At 36.7% G+C, this 22,737-nt stretch overlaps 1 protein-coding gene across 1 annotated transcript in view; it reads left to right on the forward strand.

Moving 5' to 3' along the window:
- The window catches only part of VPS13B (vacuolar protein sorting 13 homolog B), a 759,954-nt gene that overhangs the window by 17,552 nt on the left and 719,665 nt on the right, over positions 1–22,737 (forward strand). Inside the window, exon 3 of the mRNA XM_040625596.1 lies at positions 4,113–4,256. Coding sequence (XP_040481530.1) covers positions 4,113–4,256 — 144 coding nt within the window. The remainder of the gene's footprint in view (positions 1–4,112; positions 4,257–22,737) is intronic.

Raw genomic sequence — 22,737 nt, forward strand, 5'->3', positions numbered from 1 at the left:
GTTTGGGTCCTTTCTCTATTCTTTTGAATAAGTCTTGCCAGTGGCTTATTTATTCTTTCAAAGAACCAGCTTCTAGTTCTATTGATCTGCTCTACTGTGCTCCTGGTTTCTAATTCATTGATCTCTGCTCTAATCTTGATCAACTGCTTTCTCTTGCGTGGGTTAGGCCTTCTGTTCTTCTGTTCCAGCTCCTGCTGCTTGAGGTGAGAATATAAAAACTGCATTTTAGATTTTTCTGTTCTTTTGAGTGACTCTTGGATGGCTATGTATTTTCCCCTTAGGACTGCCTTTGCGGTGTCCCACAGGTTTTGGTCCGTTGTGTTTTCATTCTCGTTGGTCTCCATAAATTGTTTAAATTGATTTTTAATTTCCTGGTTTATCCAATCATTCTTGAGCAGGATGGTTCTTAGTTTCCAAGTGTTTGAATTTCTTCCAAATTGTTCCTTGTGGTTGAGTTCCAATTTAAAGCATTGTGGTCTGAGAATATGCAGGGAATAATTTCAGTCTTTTGGTATCGGTTGAGACCTGTTTTGTGACCCAGCGTATGGTCTATTCTCGAGAAAGTTCCATGTGCATTCGAAAAGAATGAGTATTCTGTTGTTCTGGGGTGTAGTGTTCTGTATATATCTGTGAGGTCAATATTGGTCTAGTATGTCATTCAAAGCTCTTGTTTCTTTGTTGATTTTCTGCTTAGGTGATCGATCTATTGCTGATAGTGGAGTGTTGAGGTCCCCTACTATTAATGTAGTTTTATCTATATGTCTCTTTATTCTGGTTAAGAGTCGGCTTGTGTATCTTGCTGCTCCCCTGTTGGCGTTGATATTTATAATTGTCATATCCACTTGTTGGAGACATCCTTTAAGAATAATATAGTGTCCTTCTGTATCTCTAACTACAGTCTTTAGTTTAAAATCTAATATGTCTGATATACGAATTGCTACCCCAGCTTTCTTTTGTGGTGCATTGGCATGAAAAATGGTTTTCCATCCCTTCACTTTCAGTCTGGATGTATCTTTAGGTTCAAGATGAGTCTCTTGTAGACAGCAAATGGATGGGTCATGTCTTTTTATCCAGTCTGCAACCCTGTGGCGTTTTATGGGAGCATTTAGGCCATTCACATTGAGAGTGATTATTGAGAGATATGATTTTAATGATGTCATGTTGCCTGTAAAGTCTTTGTTTCTATAGATTGTAAATTTCTGTTCTGTATCACTCTTGGGGCCTTTTTACTTTTATGGAACCCCCCTTAATATCTCCTGTAGGGCTGGTTCGTGGTTACGAATTTGGTCAGTGTCTGGTGATCCTGGAAGGTCCTTATCTCTCCATCAATTCTGAATGACAGCCTTGCTGGATAAGGGATCCTTGGCTGCATGTTTTTTCTTGGATAGAGCTTTAAAAATACCCTGCCAACCTTTCCTCTCATTCCAGGTCTGTGTAGACAGGTCTGACGTAATTCTGATATTTTTGCCTCTGTACGTGAGAAATTTCTTTGCCCTGGCCGCTTTCAATACTGTATCCTTGGATCTAATATTTGTGATTTGCACTATGACGTGATGCGGCGTAGGTTTGTCTTGGTTGTCCTTGGGAGGGGTCCTCTCTGCCTCTTGGACATGAATGTTTGTTTCCTTTGCTAGATTAGGGAAGTTTTCAGGTACAATTTGTTCAAATATCTCTTCTAGACCTCTCTTTCTCCACCCCCTCGGGGATGCCGATGATTCTGACATTGGAACGTTTCATTGTGTCTGTCATCTCCCGTAATCTACATTCTTGAGTTTGATTTTTTTGAGCCAAGTTTCTGTTTTAACTTTCTCTTCTACCATCCCATCCTCCAATTGACTAATTTATTCTTCTGCCTCATTTACCCTGGCCGTCAGAGCATCTAGTTTTGACTGCATTTGATTCATAGCATTTTTAGTTTCTATCATATTCGCTCTCATTTTTAGATATTCTATATTCTCGTTAATATTTTTGTTAATAATGTTTTCAAGTCTACACATCATCTTGACCATTGTTACTCTGAACACCATTTCTGATAATTTGGTTATATGCATATCCATATCCATCAGTTTCATGGCAGAGGCCACAGAATCATTATCTTTTCTTTGCTGCGGGGGATTTCTCCTTCTAGTCATTCCAGTGAGGAGAGGTTGTGGGGTTGCCCAGAGCCCAGGACCCAGGCAGTGTGCACTTGTTTTATAGGGACCTTAGGGATGTGGGCTTCTTGGTTTTTCAGCCTGCCTTCTGAGGGAGGGGCCTGCTGCGCGGATATTCAGGCAATCTGGGTAGAGTCTCCCTGTCCCCTGTGAGGGGGGATGGGGATGGGCATAATGTGAGCTGGTATTTCCAGGCTTTTGTTCTCTGGCGGCTTTCCCTGGTGGTTTGCTGTGGCTCTTCTGAAAGTCAGAGCAGCAATGGCCGAATCCCAGCCTCTGTCTCAGAACAGAGAGATCGCAGTCCACTCTCCACTGAGCTCTCTTGGCCTCTTTAACTCTGTTTCTGTCGGTGCTGGTAAAAACCCTACAGTGTCCCAGGTTGTGCACCCCACAGCTGGTGTCCCAGCCCTCACTTCCTTTGTGTATCTAACACCGCCAGCGGCCCCCGTTCCCGCACGCGCTCCCAAGCTCTCTGTTTCAGTGTGGTTCGCTCACTCCGGAGTGCCGGTGTTCAGTCAGGTCGTGCGTGCGCTCGCGCTTCCGAGCTCCCAGTATCATTCTGGTTCCAATGGGTACTCCGGGGGTCTGGTTTTCCGTCAGGTCGAGCAGGTGTTCCCGAGCCCTCGGTTTTAGTCTAGTTTGAGTGTGCTCTCCGGAGCTCTGGTTTTCAGTCTGCTCTCTCGTGGGTGCCGTCCGTGAGTCCAGCCCACTCCCCAGTGCAGGTGGCTACCGCTTCCCCGTATCTGAGCGCGGAGGCTCCCTCCCCCTTCCGTTTATCTTCTGTCGTGCCTGGATTCATGGCTCCCTGCTTCATACCTCAATACTCAGCGCTGGAGATGTTCATTTGTAGAGATGCAGATGTATCTTGCTGCATCTCAGGCTGATTCCGTGGGTTTTCAGGATGGTCTGATACCTATCCAGCTGGACTCAGGGGACTGGAAAAGGGGAAAGGGGACCCCTACTCCTCTGCCATCTTAACTCTTCTCTGGTTACTGCTGCTCAGTTTAATGTATATCTTAACTTTCACAAATAGTTAAAATGTGATTGAAGTATAATCTATATGCCATTTTTTTCCTTCGTTGATTTGTAACAAAAATTTTGTCAGTGAAACAAGTTACTAATATAAAGTGATTATGGTGACATGTTTTCATTTCTTATCTTATTTCTAATAATACTGGAAATTAGTCAGAACACATATAAATTTTATGAGGAGATAGTATCCAGGTACAGTCTTTAATTAGGTAAAGCTCAATACTTTTATTTTTCCAGGATGGTCAATTTTTATTTTGTTGTGTCACTCTCCTATCTCTTAACTCTGCTCTCCCCATACCCTTTTAACTTGCCCTACAATCCTCTTCTGTTAGTTCAAAACACATTTTATTTTATTTTTTTTTTAAAGATTTTATTTATTTATTTGACAGAGAGAGACAGCCAGCAAGAGAGGGAACACAAGCAGGGGGAGTGGGAGAGGAAGAAGCAGGCTCATAGCGGAGGAGCCTGATGTGGGGCTCGATCCCATAACGCCAGGATCACGCCCTGAGCCGAAGGCAGACACTTAACCGCTGTGCCACCCAGGCGCCCCTCAAAACACATTTTAAATACATGTTTTTGAATGGAGATTTTAAACAATATGCCATTCAGTTATCTCAGTGCTGCTGTCTACTGTGATTATTACAACCACTATCATATATGAACCTTTGTTATGTACCATGTATTTTAAATTATATCCATTCAACAGAAAAAGAAATGGAGACCTAGGCTTATTAAAAGTAACTTGTACAATAAGTTTTTGTGGTTGATAATTACCCATAGTTTAACAAGTTATTTGCTAGTTTTTGATGAACAGTATTTCTTAAAATATTTTTGTTTTAGAAATTTCATTTCTCTTTTCAGGAAGTAATTTGGATATTATAGTGAAAAAATTAAGCACTTAACTAACTTTTAATATTTTGTTTTAAGGAATTGAAATTACCATTCACTTTCTTAAGTGGACATATTCATGAGTTGAGGATCCATGTACCATGGACAAAACTGGGTTCAGAACCAGTGGTAATTACCATCAATACAATGGAATGCATTTTGAAACTTAAAGATGGAATACAGGTAAGAAGTTATTGAACCTGGTTGTTTATGTTAACCTATTTTAATAATTATTGGTGTTATTTCTTTAACTTTGGGATATGTCACCTTTTACACAAAATTTATATACACTTAATGTTTCTCACATGCCTATGAAAGTAACATAATTGCAAAGGGTATTCTTATATTTGGATAAAACATTCTAATGGTTATTTTCATACTACTTTTCCTAACCTAATCACAGCCATCATAGGGATCATGTAGATGGCTTATTATCTGTGTCTACTAGAAGTAGGACCTGATTGTGTCCAGTTTTTAGGTGAAGGTTTTGAATTTTTGCAAAAGACCTGTATGATTTTTGTATTTACATGACATTTTTAAATGAGATGAAAATTTCTCATTTTTTGAGATGAAAATATGTTGAATTTACCTTCACATCGAATTTAAAGTTTTATTTTAATTCGAGTTAACATACAGTGTTATAGTAATTTCAGGTATAGGATATAGTAATTTAACACTTCTATACAACAGCTGGTACTCATCACAAGTGCACTCCTTAATTCCCATCACCTATTTCACCTATCCCCACACCCACCTCCACGCTGGTAACCATCAGTTTGTTCGCTATAGTTAAGAGTTTCTTGGTTTGTCTCCTTTTTTCCTCTTTGCTGGTTTGAAGGATAAAGAAGCTGTGGTGTGTGTGTGTGTGTGTGTGTGTGTGTGTGTATATATATATATATATATATATATAATGGAATATTACTCTGCCGTAAAAAAGAATGAAATCTTGCCATTTCCAATGACGTGATGGAGCTAGAGAGTATTATGCTAAGCAGAATAAGTCAGAGAAAGACAAATACCATATGATTTTATTCATATGTGGAATTTAAGAAACCTATTAAATTTCATTGTGTTTTTGAAGTTTTGGCATTGACTTAATCTTTTCTTTGACCATCTTACATTTTTCTTTAGTGTTTATTTTTCTCTTTTTTGTAAAGGTGCATTACTGATTTTTTTTTAAAGCAGTTTCTAGCAAAAATCATTTAATCTAGGAAGCAAATAGGTCTGATAGCAGTGTATCATAAATTTTTCCATTTTCATCTTAGAGAAAAATAGTGTCTTTCATTTTTATTACTTTTTCCTTAGCCCATGTTTAACTTGCAGTTTAGAAAATACTTTCTAGAACCAAATGAGTTGATAAGTATTAATAATTAAATTTAACAATTTAATAATTTATTAAATGTTAAGGCAATTTTAGCATATCCTAAATATAACTTAAGTCTGTGAAATTAAGGTTATTTATGATAAAATAATATCCTATTTTAAGAATATACTTTGTCATATTAACCCACTGGGCTCATCTTTTTTTCTTTTTATAAAATTTTTGATTCTGAACCTTTATTATCTAATTTAACTGATGTAGTTTTTGGAAGTAAGGAGACCAATGCTATAGTTCCATGAGAATTTATTTTGTACATAAAATACATGGGAGATAGATTTAGAAATCTGTGAGATAGTTATATTACAACAGAGTTTTACTTTACATTTATTTTAGGTAATACTTAAATGGTCTTAATCATCATCTGTTCCTGAATTTAAATTTTTTTTTTAAAGTCTGGACTTGGTTATACCACACATGGAGTGCTCCATATTAAAACAGAAAAAAAAATCCAAACACTAAGTATTTTTTTCAATGGGAAGGTGGAAGTTTCAAGGCCAGATGTCCCATAAGAAACACATTTTAAAAGAGGCAAATTACAACTAATTATAGAGGCTGCAGAAAAAGATTTGTAACACATGACTTAGTGCAGCCTAGAACTAATATTTGATATTGGACCATGCAGATGGCTACTGCAGGAATGATCATGTTTCCTGCTTGCATGGTATTTGAGACTTGAATTTTGTGGTGTGTACAGCAAAAGGTCAAGTGTCATGATGTAAACTACTCTCAAAACAAGTATTTTTTGCAGATGTTTAAAATTTTGAGGTAGAAAGGATTTTTGAAAATTGCAGTTGACATTTGGACAAATTATTCAGCAGTGTTCATCCCTGGAGAGTAATACTTAGGTTAGTGATTGGAATTAATTTTTCAGTAAGACATTATAGATGAAACACATTTTTAAACAGTTTATTTTCCTATTTTAAGCTTTGATTAGTGTAGTAGGAAATTAAGTTAAAAAGTTACACATGTACTAGTAAAACTGAATAGGCCCATATTTAATTTAAATTATTTCAAATTACATTGTACAATCACATGAAGAAAATACTTATTTCATAAATTAGTGTGGGATGGTTGGTTAAATGAAGGGATCATTTAGAGTTGTAGATATGAATCTGTTAAAAATACTACTGTTGATATTTGACAATGTAATAAATACAACTTAAAAGAAATTTGAAGTCTAATTCAGAAAAGGTCATTACAAAAATATAATATTGCTAAATGCCTTGATAAGGCATGTCTAGTTTGTAAAGTTCAATTTAATTCTACCAACATTTGTTGATTTCCTGCTCTTCAGTGCACTGAATAGCATTGCCAAGTTATTTATATAATCTTCTAAGGAGACTTAGAGAAAGAGATTTATGATGATTGAGGGTGACTCTAGTGATAGTATTTCGATATACTGCCTTAGCGTGTCTCTGTAACTAGTTTTTTTTTTTTTTTTAAGACTTATTTATTTTAGCAAGTTCATGTGCATGAGCTGGGGGGAGGGGAGAGGGAGAGGGAGAGAATCTCAAGCAGACTTCCTGCTGAGTGTGGATCTCCATTTTTTTTCACCCTGAGATCATGACCTGAGCTGAAACCAAGAGTATGTAGCTCAACTGACCAAGCCACCCAGGCACCCCTGTAATTAGTTTTATAGAGATTTTTTTGATGAGAAGGTAACCCAAGTTGTTGTGTTAGGTCAAATAAAGGCCATTTCGATGTTCACACTGAATTATTTTTAATACATTTAATACATTTAATACATATTTTAATAGCTGTTTACTCTGGGAGACCTATCCTCATACCCACCTTTAGATCCTTCAGATTTTACTTGTGAGGTTTGTTTTGTTTTGTTTTGTTTTTTTTACTTCAGTTACAGAATTTGATTCATGACACATCATCGGTGGTTCAGGTCTGACTTATTTGTTTATTTAACTAGTTCACTCAAATAAATACATTGGATCCAGCACATAGCTCAGTAACTTACATTTCATTATGTGCTCCTCTCCTTTTGCATATTCTTGCTTTTCAGCCTCTGTGGGCCTCATCTGTAAAACAGGGCAAGACTTGATACATAGTTCTTATTCTATGGTTGTATATGCTTTCTTTGCTCATTGTATTCCTAAGTCTTGCAAAAAACCTTCTTCAAACTAGAGTAGTAGTAAATTTGTTTCTAAAGAACTATTATCCGAGCCTTTGTATCACCTAGAACGTTTAAAAAACAACAAAAACACCCCCCCCCAAAAAAAACCCTATAAAATCTTTTGACTTGATAAATGTGACTATTAGCAAGGCTCTTTATAGAACACTCACTGTTCATTAACAAAAAAAAATAAAAAACCCGAAAATCTTTTGTACCTAAACCAAAACTTAAAATTATCTGTAAAAACGGGGGATAAACAAACAGCTTTTTTTTTTTTTTTTTTTTAAGATTTCATTTATTTATTCAACAGAGATAGAGACAGCCAGCGAGAGAGGGAACACAAGCAGGGGGAGTGGGAGAGGAAGAAGCAGGCTCATAGCAGAGGAGTCTGATATGGGGCTCTATCCCATAACACTGGGATCACGCCCTGAGCCGAAGGCAGACGCTTAACTGCTGTGCCACCCAGGCACCCCCCAACAAACAGCTTTTTATTAATGTATGTATGTACTTTTAATCCCTGGTTAGTGCTTGGAGTTACCAGTCAATCTTGCTGTCCTTTCTCCTTGCATGTTTTGGTGCTGTGGAAATCCATTATTTGTTTAGGTAGTCTTGAAGAGGGAAGTATCCTTTCTTGTCCTTGAAGCTTGAGCACTATGCTGGAGGAAGTGTTGGTAAGGCTATTAACAATATTTATATGGCCTTTTAAAAAAAAACACTTTAATTCTCTTAAATGAGGTGGGATTAATTTGAATGACTGCTACTTTAGTAGTCATTTGAATGTGTCCTCTTCTGCTTCCCCCACTCCTGCCAAGATTCATATATTGAAATTCTCCCCAAAGATGATGGTATTAGGAGTTAGGATCTTTGGGAAATGCTTAAGCCATGAGCCCTTATAGATGGGATTAGTGCCCTATAAAAGAGGCTCCAGAGAGATGCCTCTTTTGCCATGTGAAGACACAGTGAAAAGGTACCAGCTGTGAACCGGGAAGAGCGCCCTGAAACCAGACCATGTTGGCACCTTGATCTTGGACTTCCCAGTCTCCAGAACTGTGAGAAATAAGTTTCTGTTGCTGTTATAAGCTACCAAGCTACCCAGTCTGTGGTATTTTTTATAGCAGCCCAAATGGACTAAGACAGCTACCTTTTCGGAAATTTAACAGGATTCAGAAATGCTGACTTAGGCTGTGGAATTTATTGTACTGTTATTGATTTCCTCCCTTGCACTGCTGTAGGTTAATGATGGTGGTGATGATAATAGCAGATAATGTAGTCTAGATTCTGTCTGTAGCTTACTTCTATAAAAAAGTGAGAAAGAGTTTCCTATAAATTGTGGGTAGTGTCTTTAATCTCACATGAGGGAACCCCTTTTATATTGTGAAGGAGATGAATACTCTGGTATATCTTCCTGTGTAACAGTTCAGAAAAGCTACATAATTGTTAATAAAATGAATTATAATAACTTCGTATCATTTTGATCTAGTGAAGAATTTTGTAAATAGAGTATGTAGCTAAATAATTTCCAGTCTTTGGCTCTATCTGCTGCCTACAAACTTCAGACCTTTGGTTTGAATTCTTGTTTCTGGTGTTGTAACTGGAATGGTGAAATAAGACTGGAAAGCGAGGCATTGACCTTTTGTGTAAAGAAAGTGAATGGAAGATTCAACAGAAGAGAATCCAGAAGTCTCTGACAGTGATTCCTAAGTAATCTGCCCCGGTGGCGGGCCACATGAAAGAGTGGAGAAATTGTATAATTCGAAACCAAGTAATATGTAGAGGAGGCATAGTAGTAGTTGTAAATGTCCCTTCACATTCTCAGCTGAGAGAAGAATAAGCCAAATCACCATTTCTTTAAGATACACATAAAATTATGTATTTTGCTGAAGAAATTTTATTTATTTATTTATATTATTTTTTTAAAATAAGCCATTTCTTTTTCTTTTTTTTTTAAGATTTTATTTATTTATTCGACAGGATAGAGACAGCCAGCGAGAGGGGGAACACAGGCAGGGGAAGTGGGAGAGGAAGAAGCAGGCTCATAGTGGAGGAGCCTGATGTGGGGCTCGATCCCATAACGCCGGGATCACGCCCTGAGCCGAAGGCAGACGCTTAACCGCTGTGCCACCCAGGCGCCCCTGCTGAAGAAATTTTAAATACATGATCTGGTCCTGAATTTACTTACACTTAATTAGAGGTATACCAAATTCTTCTAGTAAGTGAGGTATTCAGTTTAGTCAGGTACAATGAGCGTTAAGGTGGTTCCTATTCTCTTCTGTATATCTTGAATCTTCTAAAATTAATACCTGAGATTATATTCTAAGTCTGTTTTGAGATGTTGTAAAGATATACTTTTGAGTTTCACACTGGGTGGAATCCTTTATGTATTTATATATTTTGGTTATTGGTTGTGTTTTTTCACTTTTAGTCCTGTTTTATGAAGATGTAATTGACAAAATGCATTTATTTAATGTATACAATGTGATGATGTAAGTATACATTGTGAAAGGATTCATACCATCAAGTTAATACCTCCTTTATCTCACAGTTAACTTTTTTCTTTTTTTAACCTTTTTTATTTTTATTTTTTTGATGAGAATACTTAAGATCTACTCTTAGCAAATTTCAAGTATACAATATAGTAGTATCAACTGTAGTCACCAAGCTGTACATTAGAATCTTAAATCTTGTTTAGCTTTATAACCGAAAGTTGTACCCTTTGACTAATATTGCCCATTTCATTCAGGACCTGTCAAACATTATTATTCTGTTTCTATGACTTTTGACACTTTTTTTTTTTTTAATTCCACATAGTATTTGTCTTTGGCTTATTTCATTTACCACAATGCCTTTTAGTTTCTTCTGTGTTGTTACAAATGGCAGGATTTCTTTATTTTTCACAGCTAAATAATGTGCGCACGTGCGTGTGTGTGTGGGTGTGTGTGTATTCACTCCCCCACTGATGGACACTTAGGTTATTTCCATTCATGGCTATTGTGAGTAATGCTGAAGTGAACATGAGAGTACAGATGTCTCTTTGAAATAATATTGTTTTCTTTTCATATATACCCAGAAGTGGGGTTGCCAGAAGTGGATAATGTGGTAGTTCTATTTTTGAATTTTTGAGGACTCTCTGTACCATTTTCCATAATGACAATACCAATTTACATTAGCACCAACGTTGTACAAAGGTTCCCTACTTTCACTATTCGTTATTTCTCGTCTATTTGATAATAGCCATCCTAAGAGGTTTGGGGTGATATTTCATTGTGGTTTTGATTTGTATTTTTCTGATGTTTGTTGATGTTCAGCACCTTTTCAGGTATCTGTTGGCCATTTGCGTAACTTCTTTAGAAAAATGTTTATTCAGTTCCTTTGCTCATTTTTAATTGGATTGGTTTTTGCTATTGTAGAAGTTCATTTTTTATAGTTTAGATATTAACCCCTTATGAGATATATGGTTTGCATATATATTCTCCCATACCAGAGGTTGACTTTTCAATTTGTTGATAGTTTCCTTGGCTGTGCAGAAGCTTTTTAATATGATGTAGTCCCACTTTCTCTTTTCTTTTCTGTTTTGTTTGTTTGTTTGTTTGTTTGTTTTTGTTTTTGTTACTTGTGCTTTTGGTGTTGTATCCAAAAATCATTGCTATGACTGATGTCAAGGAACTTTTTCCATTATGTTTTCTTTTAGTAGTTGTACAGTTTCAGGTCTTATATTTAACTCTTTTATCCATTCTGAGTTAATTTGTGTGAATGGTATAAGATCAAGTCCATTTTCATTTTATTGTTTTGTACCTGGATATCCAGTTTTCCCAGCATGATAATTATTGACGAGACTGTCCTTTCTCCATTGTGTGTTCTTGGTGCCTTTGTCAAGGATTAGTTTGACTGTATATGTATTGGGTTTTTTTCTGGGCTCTCAGTTCTGTTTCATTGATATGTGTCAGTTTTTATTGCCAGTACCATACTGTTTTGATTACTGTTGCTTTGTAATATATTTGAAATCAAGAAGTGTGACACCTCCAGCTTTGTTCTTCTTTCTCAAGATTGCTTTGGCTATTTGAGATCATTTTTGTGGTTACATATGAATTTTGGAATTGTTTTTCCTATATATGTGAAAAAAATGCCATTAGAATTTTGATAGGGATAGCATTGAATCTGTAGATCACTTTAGATACAGTATTTTGTTTTTTGATGCTGTTGTAAACAAGAATGTTTTTAAAATTTCTCTAATAGCTCATTGATAGCATATAGAAACACTGATTTTTAATATATTTATTTTGTATCCTGTAACTTTACTGAATCTATTTTAATTTTTTGTAGGATTCCGTAAGTTTTCTATATGTAAGATAATGTTATCTGCAAACATAATTTTAATGCTCACTTTCCAGCTTGGATGCCTTTTATTTCTCTTTATTTCCTAGTTGCTCTGCTTAGGATTTCCAGAATTATGTTGAGTAAAAGTGGTGGGAGTGGGCATCTTTGTCTTGTTCCTATTCTTAATGGAAAAGCTTTCAGCTTTTCACCATTGAGTATGATGTTAGCTGTCATGGTGTCATATATGGCTCTTATTATGTTGAAGTACATTCCTTCTATACTGAATTTGTTGAGAGCTTTTATCATGAAAGGATGTTGAGTACTGTCGGATGCTTTTTATGCATCTAATGAGATATGATTTTTATCCTTCATTTGTTAATGTGATGTATTACATTTATTTATTTGCATATGTTGAACCATCCTGGCATCCCAGGGATAAATCCCACTTGATCATGCTCTATGACTTTTTTTTAATGTGCTGTTGAACTCAGTTTGCTAATACCTTATTGAGAATTTTTACATATATATTCATCAGGGATATGGCCAGTAATTGTTCTATAGTGTCCTTGTCTGGGTTTGGTATCAGTAATGTTGGACTCAAAAAGTGAGTTTGGAAGTATTCCATCTTATTCAATTTTCTGGAAGTTTGAAAAGAAGTGGCATAAATTCTTCTGTATATATTCGGTATAATTCACCAGTGAACCCTTTCTTGGGTTTTTCTTCATAGGGAGTTTAAGTTTTTATTTTAATTACCCAGTGCTTATCACAAGTGCACTCATTAATCCCTGTCACCTATTTCACCCGTTCCCCTACCCATCTCCCCTCTGGTAACCAGGAGTTAAGAGTCTGTTTCTTGATTTATCCCTCTTTCCCCCACCCTTTGCTTGTTTTGTTTCTTAAATTCCACATGAGTGAAATCAGGGTATTTGTCTTTCCCTGACTGACTTGTTTTACTTAGCATTATACTCTTTAGCTCCATCCATGTTGTTGCAAGTGGCAAGATTTCATTATATTTTATGGCTGAATAATATTCCATTGTATATGTATATACCGCATCTTCTTTATCGATTCATCAATCAGTGGATACTTCGGCTGTTTTGATAATTTGGGCATGTAGGTAATGCTGCTGTAAACACTGTGGTGCACGTATCCCTTTGAATTAGTGTTTTTGTATTCTTTGTGTAAATACCTAGTAGTCTATTTGCTGGGTCATACGGTAGTTCTATTTTTAACTTTTTGAGGAACTTCTGTACTGTATTCCACAGTGGTTGCAGTGGTTTGCATTCCCACCAACAGTGCAAGAGCGTTCCCCTTTTTTCATATCCCTGACAACGTCTATTTCTTGTGTTGTGATTTTAGCCATTCTGACAGGTGTGAGGTGATAGCCCTCTGTAATTTTGATATGCTCACCCTGATGAGTGATGTTGAGCATCTTTTCATGTGTCTGTTGGCCATCTGTATGTCTTCTTTGGAAAAATGTCTATTTATGTGTTCTAAATAAATTGGGCAGATTGTTTTTTGGGTTTTGAGTTTGATAAGTTCTCTATAGATTTTGGATACTAACCCTCTATCAAGGTTATGTCAGATATGTCATTTGTAAATATCTTCTCCCATTCTGTAGGTTGCCTTTTAATTTTGTTGTTTCCTTTGCTGTGTAGAAACTTTTTATTTTGATGAAGTCCCAATAGTTTATTTTTCCTTTTTTTCCCCTTGCCTGAGGAGATCTACCTAGAGAAAAGTTGCATGATTGATGTCCGAGAAATTACAGCCTGTGCTTTCTTATCGTTTCCTGTCTCACATTTAGGTCTTTAATCGTTTTGAATTTATTTTTGTGTATGGTGTAAGAAAGTGGTCCAGTTTCATTTTTTTTGCATGTTACTGTCCAATTTTCCCAGTACCATTTGTTGAATAGACTTTTTCCTATTGGATATTCTTTCCTGCTTTGTTGAAGATTAATTGACCATATAATTGTGGGTTCATTTCTAGGTTTTCTATTCTGTTCCATTGATCTGTGTGTGTGCTTTTATGCCAGTAGCATACTGTTTTGATCACTACAGCTTTGTAATATAACTTGAAGTCTGGAATTGTGATGCCTCCAGCTTTGCTTTTCTTTTGAAGATTGCTTTGGCTATTTGGGGTCCTTTGTAGTTCCATACAAATTTTAGGATTGTTTCAGCTCTGTGAAAAATGCTGGTGGTATTTTGATAGGGATTGTATTAAATGTGTAGTTGCTTTAGGTCATATAGAGAATTTAACAATATTTGTTCTTCTGGTCCAGTAGCGTGAAGTGTCTTTCCATTTCTTTGTGTCATCTTTGATTTCTTTCATAAGCGTTCTGTAGTTTTCAGAGTACAGATCAATTACCTTTTGTTTAGGTTTATTCCTAGGTGTCTTATGTTTTTTGGTGCAATTATAAATGGGATTGTTTTCATAATTTGTCTTTCTGCTGGTTCATTATTGCTGTATCATTATTGGTGTATCAAAATGCAACAGATGTCTGTATGTTGATTTTTGTATCCTGTGACTTCACTGAATTTGTATATCCGTTCTAGCAGTTTTTTGGTGGTCTTTTGGATTTTCTATGTAGAGTATTATATCATCTGCAAATAGTGTTTTACTTCTTCCTTAACAATTTGGATGTCTTTTATTTTTGTTGTTTGATTGCTGTGGCTAGGACTTCCAGTACTATGTTGAATAAAAGGGATGTATGCGGACATCCTTGTCTTGTTTCTGATCTGAGGGGAAAGGTTCTTAGTTTTTCCACATTGTGGATGATACTTGCTGTTGGTTGTTTATGTATGGCCTTTATTACGTTGAGGTATGTTCGCTCTATACCTACTTTATTGAAGTTTCTGTTATCAGTGGTGGTGTACTTTTTCTGCATCTATTAAAATGATCATATGTTTCTTATCCTTTCTATTATTGATATGATGTATCATGTTGATTTGTGAGTATTGAACCGCACTTGCAGCCCAGGAATAAATCCCACTTGATCATGTTGAATGATTATTAAAAATTTTTCTAACGTATTGTTGGATTTGGTTTGCTAGTATTTTGTTGAGGATTTTTGCATCTGTGTTCATCAGAGATATTGGCCAGTAGGGTGGTGGTGTTTTTTTGTTTGTTTGTTTTTTTGTGGTGTCTTTATCTGGTTTTGGTATCAGTGTAATGCTGGCGTCATAGAATGAATTTGGAAGTTTTCCTTCCCTTTCTGTGTGTGTGTGTGTGTGTGTGTGTGTGTGTGTGTGTGTTTTTGAGTAGTTTGAGAATTAATACCAATTCTTCCTTAAATGGTATAATTCTTCTGTGAAGCTATATGGTCCTGGACTTTTGTTTGGGAGTTCTTTGATTACGGATTTAGTTTCTTTGCCGGTTATCAGTCTGTTCAAATTTTCTATTTCTTCCTATTTTAGTTTCAGTATTTGGTAAGTATATATGTTTCTAGGCATTTATCGGTTTCTTCTAGGTTGTCTAGTTTGTTGGCATATAGTTTTTCATAATACTCTCTTATAATTGTATTTCTGTAGTATTTGTTATTTCTCCTCTCTCATTTGTGATTTTATTTGGGCTCCTTCTCTTTTTTTTCTTGATAAGTTTGTATAGAGGTTTATTAATTTTACTGATTTCTCCCCCCCCCCCAAAGAACCAGCTCCTGGTTTCATTGATCTGTTCTGTTGTGTTTTTAGTTTCTATATCGTTTATTTCTGCCCTCAACTTTATTATATTTTCTTCCTTCTGCTGGTTTTTAGCTTTGATTGTTGTTCTTTTTCTGTCTCCTTTAGGTATAAGATTAAGTTGTTTATTTAAGTTTTTCTTGCTTCTTGAGGTAGGCCTGTATTGCTATAAACTTTCCTCTTAGAATTGCTTTTGCTGTGTTTCAGAGGTTTTGAACTATTGTGTTTTCATTTGTTTCAGTGTACTTATTTTATTCCTCATTGACCCATTTATTGTTCAATAGCATGTTATTTAACCTCCGTGTATTTGTGGTCTTTCCAGACTTTTTGTTGTGGTTGACTTCTAATTTCATAGTGTTGTGGTCAGGAAAGATGCATGGAATGACTTTGATCTATTTGAATTTGTTGAGGCTTGTTTTGTGGCGTAATATGTGATCTGTTCTGGAGAATGTTCCATACGCACTTGAAAAGAATGTGTATTCTGCTGTTTCAGGATGGAATGTTCTCAGTCTGTTAAATCTATCTGGTCCAGTTGTCATTTAAAGCCATTGTTTCCTTGTTGATTTTTCTGTTTAGATGATCTTTCCATTGGTGTAAGCGGGGTGTTAAAATTCCCTACTATTATTGTATTTTTATCGATTAATTCCTTTGTTTGTTATTAACTGTTTTAGGTATATGTGTGCTTCTATGTTGGGTGAATAAATATTTAGAATTGTTAATCTTGTTGGATTGTCCCTTTTATTATTATCTAGTGCCCTTTGTCCCTTGTTACAGTCTTTGTTTTATTTCTTTTTTTGAAAGATTTTATTTATTTGTCAGAACAAGCAGGGGAGTGGGCAGAGGGAGAAGCAGGGATCAGGACCCTGGGATCATGAGCTGAGTTGAAGGCAGACGCTTAACTGACTGAGCCACACAGGCATCCCGACAGTCTTTATTTTAAAGTCTATTTTGTCCTATACAATTACTGCTTACTCAGGCTTTCTTTCTTTTCTTTCTTTTTTTAAAAAAAATATTTGTTCACTTGAGAGAGAGAGAGTGAAAGCATGCACAGTGGAGGAGGGGAGGGGGGAGGGGGAGGAAGGGGAGGAGGAGGAAGTATTTCCAGCAGACAGGCCTCTGAGTGAGGGGCCTGATGCAGGGCTCCATCTCATGACCTTGAGATTATGACCTGAGCTGAAATCAAGAGTTGGACACCCAGTTGACTGAGCCACTCAGGCTTCCTGTACTCCGGATTTCTTTTGACATGGGTTTGCATGATAAATGTTTCTTCATTTCTTCACTTTCAATCTGCAGGTGTGTTTAGGTCTGAAATGAATCTCTTGTAGGCAGCATATAAATGAGTCTTGTTTTTTTGTCCATTCTGTCACCCTGGGTCTTTTGATTGGCCTGTTTATTTCATTTACAAAGTAATGATATGTATTGCTGTTTTATTACTTGTGTTGTGGCTGTTTCTGAAGATTTTCTCTGATCCTTTCTTGTCTTTCTCTCTTTCATGGTTTGCTAGTTTTCCTTAGTAATATATTTGGATTTCTTTTTCTTTATTCTTTGTATATTTATTAGTTGTTTTTGGTTTGTGGTTATCATTAGATTTATGTATAACATTATCTGCATATAGCAGTCAACATTAAGTTAATGGCTGTTTAAGTTTGAACCCATTCTTTACTCCTCCTCATGTTTTAGGTATATGGTGTCATATTTTACATCCTTTCATTTTGTGAGTTTGACTTTTTTTTTTTCTTAAATATTCCTTTTTACTGCTTTTGTGTTTTCTACCTTCATGCTGTCAGTTTTGGCCTTTCCACTTGAAGTCCCCTTTAATATTTCTTGTAGGGCTGGTTTAGTTGTCATGAACTCCTTTTAGTTTTTGTCTGAGATAGTCTTCCTTTCTTCTATTCTGAATGATAGCGTTGCTGAATAGAGTGCTTTTGGCTGCAGGATTTTCCCATTCAGCGCTTTGAATATATCTTGCCATTCCTTTCTGGTGTGGAAAATTTTTCCTAAAAAATCTGCAGATAGTGTTATGGAGTTCCCTTTGAATGTAATTTTCTTCTTTTGTCTTGCTGTTTTTTTGTTTTAAGTGTTTTATTGTTGTTCTTTTAGAGTTTCTTTTTTTATTTTTGAAGTCTGCTCTAGGCCCAATGTGGGGCTTGAACTCATGACTACTCCAAGATCAAGAGATCTCTCCAAGATCATGCTCTACGGACTGAGCCAGCCAGGTGCCCCTTTGTCTTGATCCCTTTAATAGTATTTATCACTGTATTTTGCCGTCTTAACTACAATATGTCTTGATTGATTTTGTTGATTTTTGTTCAGTATTTTCTCTGCCTCCTTGATCTGTATCTTTCTTGCTTCCCTGGATTAAGGAAGTATTCAGGTATTATTTCTTCAAATAAATTCTCTGCTCCCTTTTGTTTCTCTTCTTCTGGGATTCTTATAATATGAATGTTGTTATGTTCAATGGAATCACTGAGTTCCCTAAGTCTTTGCTCATTTTACATAATTATTTTTTCTCTCTTTCAAAAAGCTTGATTGCTTTCCATTACTATCTTTTGGTCACTAACTCATTTCTTTGCTTCTAGACTGCTTTCATTCCATCAAGTGTTTCTCATTTTGTTTATTGTACCCTTTCTCTTTGTTGTGTCATTCCTTATCCCTGTTTTAATGGTCTCACTAATGTCCCCCACTCTTTTCTCAAGTCCAGTAAGTATTCTTTATGATCATTGCTTTAAATACTCCATCAGGCATGTTACTTTTATCTGTTTTGCTTAATCTCCAGCTGTGTTCTTGTTTTGTGTTTTGATTTGGGACGAATTCCTTGGGCTTCTCATTTTGTCTAAGTCTTTGTGCCTGTTTTTTTGTATTAGGAAAGGCAGCTATAATTCCTGTTTTTTTTTTTGGTGTGTGTTTATTTATTTATTTATTAGAGAGTGAGCACAAAGCAGGGGGAGTGGCAGGCAGAGGGAGAGGTAGAAGCAGACTTAAGTAGTTACCTATTGCTGTAAACTGCCCTCTTAGGATTGCTGTAGCTGCATTCATAAGTTTTGGTATGTTGTGTTTGCATTTTTGTCTCAGGATATTTTTTTTTCATTTTTGAAGTCTTGTTTTAACACATTGTTCAGAAGTGTGCTGTGTAATTTTCATGTATTTGTGAATTTTTAACTTTTCCTCATGTTCTTGATTTCTAGTTTCATTGTGGTTGGAAAAGGTACTTGGTATTATTTCAGTCTTCTTAAATTTGTAAAGACTTGTTTTGTGATCTAACAATACGTTCTTTCCTGGAAGGTGTTTCATTGGTGCAGAAGAATGTGTATTCTGCTGTTGGGTAAAATGTTCTGTGTATATTTGTAAGTTCCATTTGGTATAAAGTATAGTTCAAGTTCAGTGTTTTCTTATTGGTTTTCTCTCTGGATAAACTATCTGTTGTTGAAAGTGAGGTATTGATGTTTCCTACTAATATCATGTTGCTGTATAATTCTGCCTTCAGAATTGTTGATATATTTGGGTGTTTTAATATTGGGTGCATGTGTATTTACAGTGATTATATTCTCTTGATGAATTGACTTCTTTATCAGTGTCTCTTGTTATAGCTTTTGAGTTAAAGTTCATTTTGTCTAATTGTAATTATAATTATAGCTACCCTTGCTGTGTTTTGGTTTCCACTTGCTTGGAATATCTTTTTCCATCCCTTCATTTTGAGCCTATGTGTGCCTTTAAAGCTGAAGTGAGTCTCTTCTAGGTAGCATGTAGTTGGGCCTTCCCCCCCCCCCCCTTTTTCATCCATTTAGTCCGTCTATTTCTTTTGACTGGACAATTTATTTGATTTGCCTTTAGTAATTAGGGACAAGTATGGACTTATTGCCATCTGTAGTTAATCTGGTTGTTTTGCATTTCCTTTGTCCCTTTATTTCTCTCTCACTTTTTCTTTGAGATTTGATGATTTTCTGTAGTGGCATGCCTTGATTCCTTTCTCTCCCATTTGTTAAAGATTTATTTATTTGAGAGAGAGAGAGTACATGCGTGTGTGGGATGGGCAGAGGGAGAGGGAGAGAAAATCTCCAGCAGACTCCCCACTGAGTGAGGGGCCCAACATGGGGCTCAATCCCACAACCCTGAGATCATGACCTGAGCTAAAATCAAGAGTCAGATGCTTAACTGACTGAGCCACCCAGGCGCCCCTTGATTCCTTTCTCTTTATCTTTGTGTATATACTATATGTTTTTATTTTATGTGATCATGAAGCTTATCTAAAACATCTTAGTTATAATCCATTTTAAGCTGATAACAGCTTAACTTCTTTTTATTTATTATTTTAAATTTATTAATTTTTTTAAAGCTCCATGATTTATTACTTGCATATAACATCCAGTGCACCATGTGATATGTGCCCTCCTTAATACCCATCACCAGCATATCCTATTCCAACCCCCCCCCCCCGAAGCCCTCAGTTTGTTTCCCAGAGTCCATAGTCTCTCATGGTTCCTTCCTCCTTCTGTTTACCCCCCCTTTCTTCTTCACTTTCTTCTCCTACCGATCTAACTACTTTCTTATGTTCCATAAATGAGTGAAACTATATGATAATTGTCTTTCTCTGCTTGACTTATTTCGCTTAGCATTATCTCCTCCAGTTCCGTCCATGTTGCAGCAAATGTTGAGAAATCGTTCTTTTTGATGGCTGAGTAATATTCCATTGTATATATGGACCACATCTTCTTAATCCAGTCATATGTTGAAGGGCATCTCGGCTCCTTCCATGAAACAGCTTAACTTCTATCACATCCAAAAATGTTACTCTTTCATTACTGCTCCCTCATATTTTGTTTTTGATGTCACAGTTGACATTTTTTATATTGTGTATCCACTAACAAATTACTGTAGCTATATTTTTAATACTTTTGTCTTTTTTTAAAAAAAGATTTTATTGATTTTATTTGAGAGAGAGAGAGAGAGAGCGAGAGCAGAAGGGAGATGGAGGGAGAACCTGAAGCAGACTTTGCACTGAGTGCAGAGCCTGATGCATGGCTCCATCCCATGACTGCATGATCATGATCTGAGCCGAAACCAAGAATTGGATGCTTAACTGACTGAGCCACCCAGGTTCCCCAATAATTTTGTCTTTTAAACTTCATAGTAAAGTGATTAGTATGCACAACCATTATAGTATTAAAGTATTCTGGATTTAACTATATACTGTTTATATAGTTACCTGTTTAATCTCCTTTCATTTCATCTTGAAGAATTCCTTTTAACATTTCTTATAATGTAGGCCTAGTGATGAACTCCCTTGGCTTTTTTTTTAAATTTTAATTTTTTATTAATTTTTTATTTTTTTTCTGGACAAATCTTGACCTCCCTTTCATTTCTGAATGATAGCCTTGCCTGGTAAAGTATTACCAAACAAGATATATTCAGCACTTTGAATATATCATCCTGCTCTCTTCTGGCTGAGAAATCAGCTGATAGCCTTATTGTTTTTTTTGTGTGTTTATGAGATTAATTTCTTTTCTCTAGCTGCTTTCAAAATTTTCTCTTTGTCTTTAACTTTTGACAGTTTTATTATAGTATGCCTTGCCTGAAGCCCTTTTCAGGTTATCTGTATGGAGACCTAGGAGTTTCATGTTCATGGAAGTCCATATTCTTAAATTTGGAAAGTTTTTCTGTTATTTCTTTAAGCTTTCTGCCCCTTTTCCTTCTTCTGGCACTTCAGTAATGTAAATATTGTTTTGCTTTATGGTATCTTGTAATTCACATAGTTTTCTTCACTCTTCTAAATTCTTTGCTTTTCTCCCCTGAATGGACAATTTCAAATGATTTGTTTTTGAGTTCACAGATTCTTCTGCTTGATCAAGTCTGATGTTGATATTCTGTATTGAATTTTTAAATTTAAGTTTTCAACTCCAGAATTTGTTCTTTTTTTACGATTTCTTTCTCTTGAACTCATTTTGATCACCTTTTGTTTTCCTGATTCCATTGAGTTGTCTGTCTTCTTTTGTAGTTCACTGAACTTCCTTAAAACAATTCTTTTAAATTTTTTTGTCTGACAGTTTGTAGATCTCAATTTCTTTGGCATCGGTTACTGGAAAATTGTGTTCTGTTGATGGTGTCATGTTTCCTTGGTGGTGGTGGTGGTGGTGGTGGTGGTGTGTGTAAGTGTGATAGCCTTGCATTGATGTCTGCATATTTGGTGCAGTCCCCTCTTCCACACTTTACAGAATGGTTTTGGTGGGTCAGACCTTCACCTGTGGGTGGGCACAAGGGCTCTGGCTGGGTGAAATGAGGTAGTTTTGGTCTGTGGTAGGCTCAGTAGTGTAGTCTGTGCATGTGCAGCTCCATCAGCTGAGGCCAGCGTCGGTAGAGATTGCAGGAGGCCTCAGTGGCATATTACTGTAATGTCAGCAGGTGGCAAAGGCTGTTGGGCTGTCCAGAGGTGAATGATTTTGGGGACCTCTGATTGTCTTTTCGTCCTATGGGGGATGTCCTGGTTGAGAGCATCCCATTTGGTGCCAGGTTGCTGGTGGGTCCCCTTGCAGTAGTAGTTGTACTGTGTGTCTGATGGAAGGGTGCCTGTGGAGTAGCCTCAGAGGTGGGGTCCAGAGCTTTGGGAATCCTGGATTGGTGGTGGCTTTGAAATTGGAGATGTGGGCATGCAGTGAATATTATGGAGCTGAGGTCTCAAGCACTGGTTTGTGAGGAAAGATGCTGGTTTAGGATGCTGGTTTTGGGGTCCTAGGTGCTGACTAGCCTGCAGTGGTGCTGGCTCCAATACCTGAGACGTAGGTACACGTGGAGCAGCTGTGGTACCAGGGTCTTGAGTGGCAGCATGTTTGGAGCTCGGGTTGGATGTATAGACATATATGGAGCAGATATGGCTCTGGCATCTGAGGTGTTCTTTGGTTTGGGGGGTGCCATTGCAGCCCCGGTCTTGGGACAGCACAATAGGGGCTCCATCGGGGGGAGTGCAGCAGTGTCTTCTCTCAGGGGTCTGTGGTTCTGACGGCCGTTGGTCAGTGGCAAAAGGCTGCTGGAGTCTGCCAACGAATAATAAGGAGTTCTCAACTGCAAAAACTTTGGGACAGTCAGTCTGTGGGTGTCCTGAGGGCCCTTGAGGTCCTAGTTCCAGAGTCTGAGGGCATCCACATTGTGGCTGATACTGAAAGCTGCTGCCCCCCCCCC

Source organism: Ursus maritimus, unplaced genomic scaffold (assembly GCF_017311325.1).
Source record: "Ursus maritimus isolate PB19 unplaced genomic scaffold, ASM1731132v1 scaffold_9, whole genome shotgun sequence".
Lineage (NCBI taxonomy): Eukaryota > Metazoa > Chordata > Mammalia > Carnivora > Ursidae > Ursus > Ursus maritimus.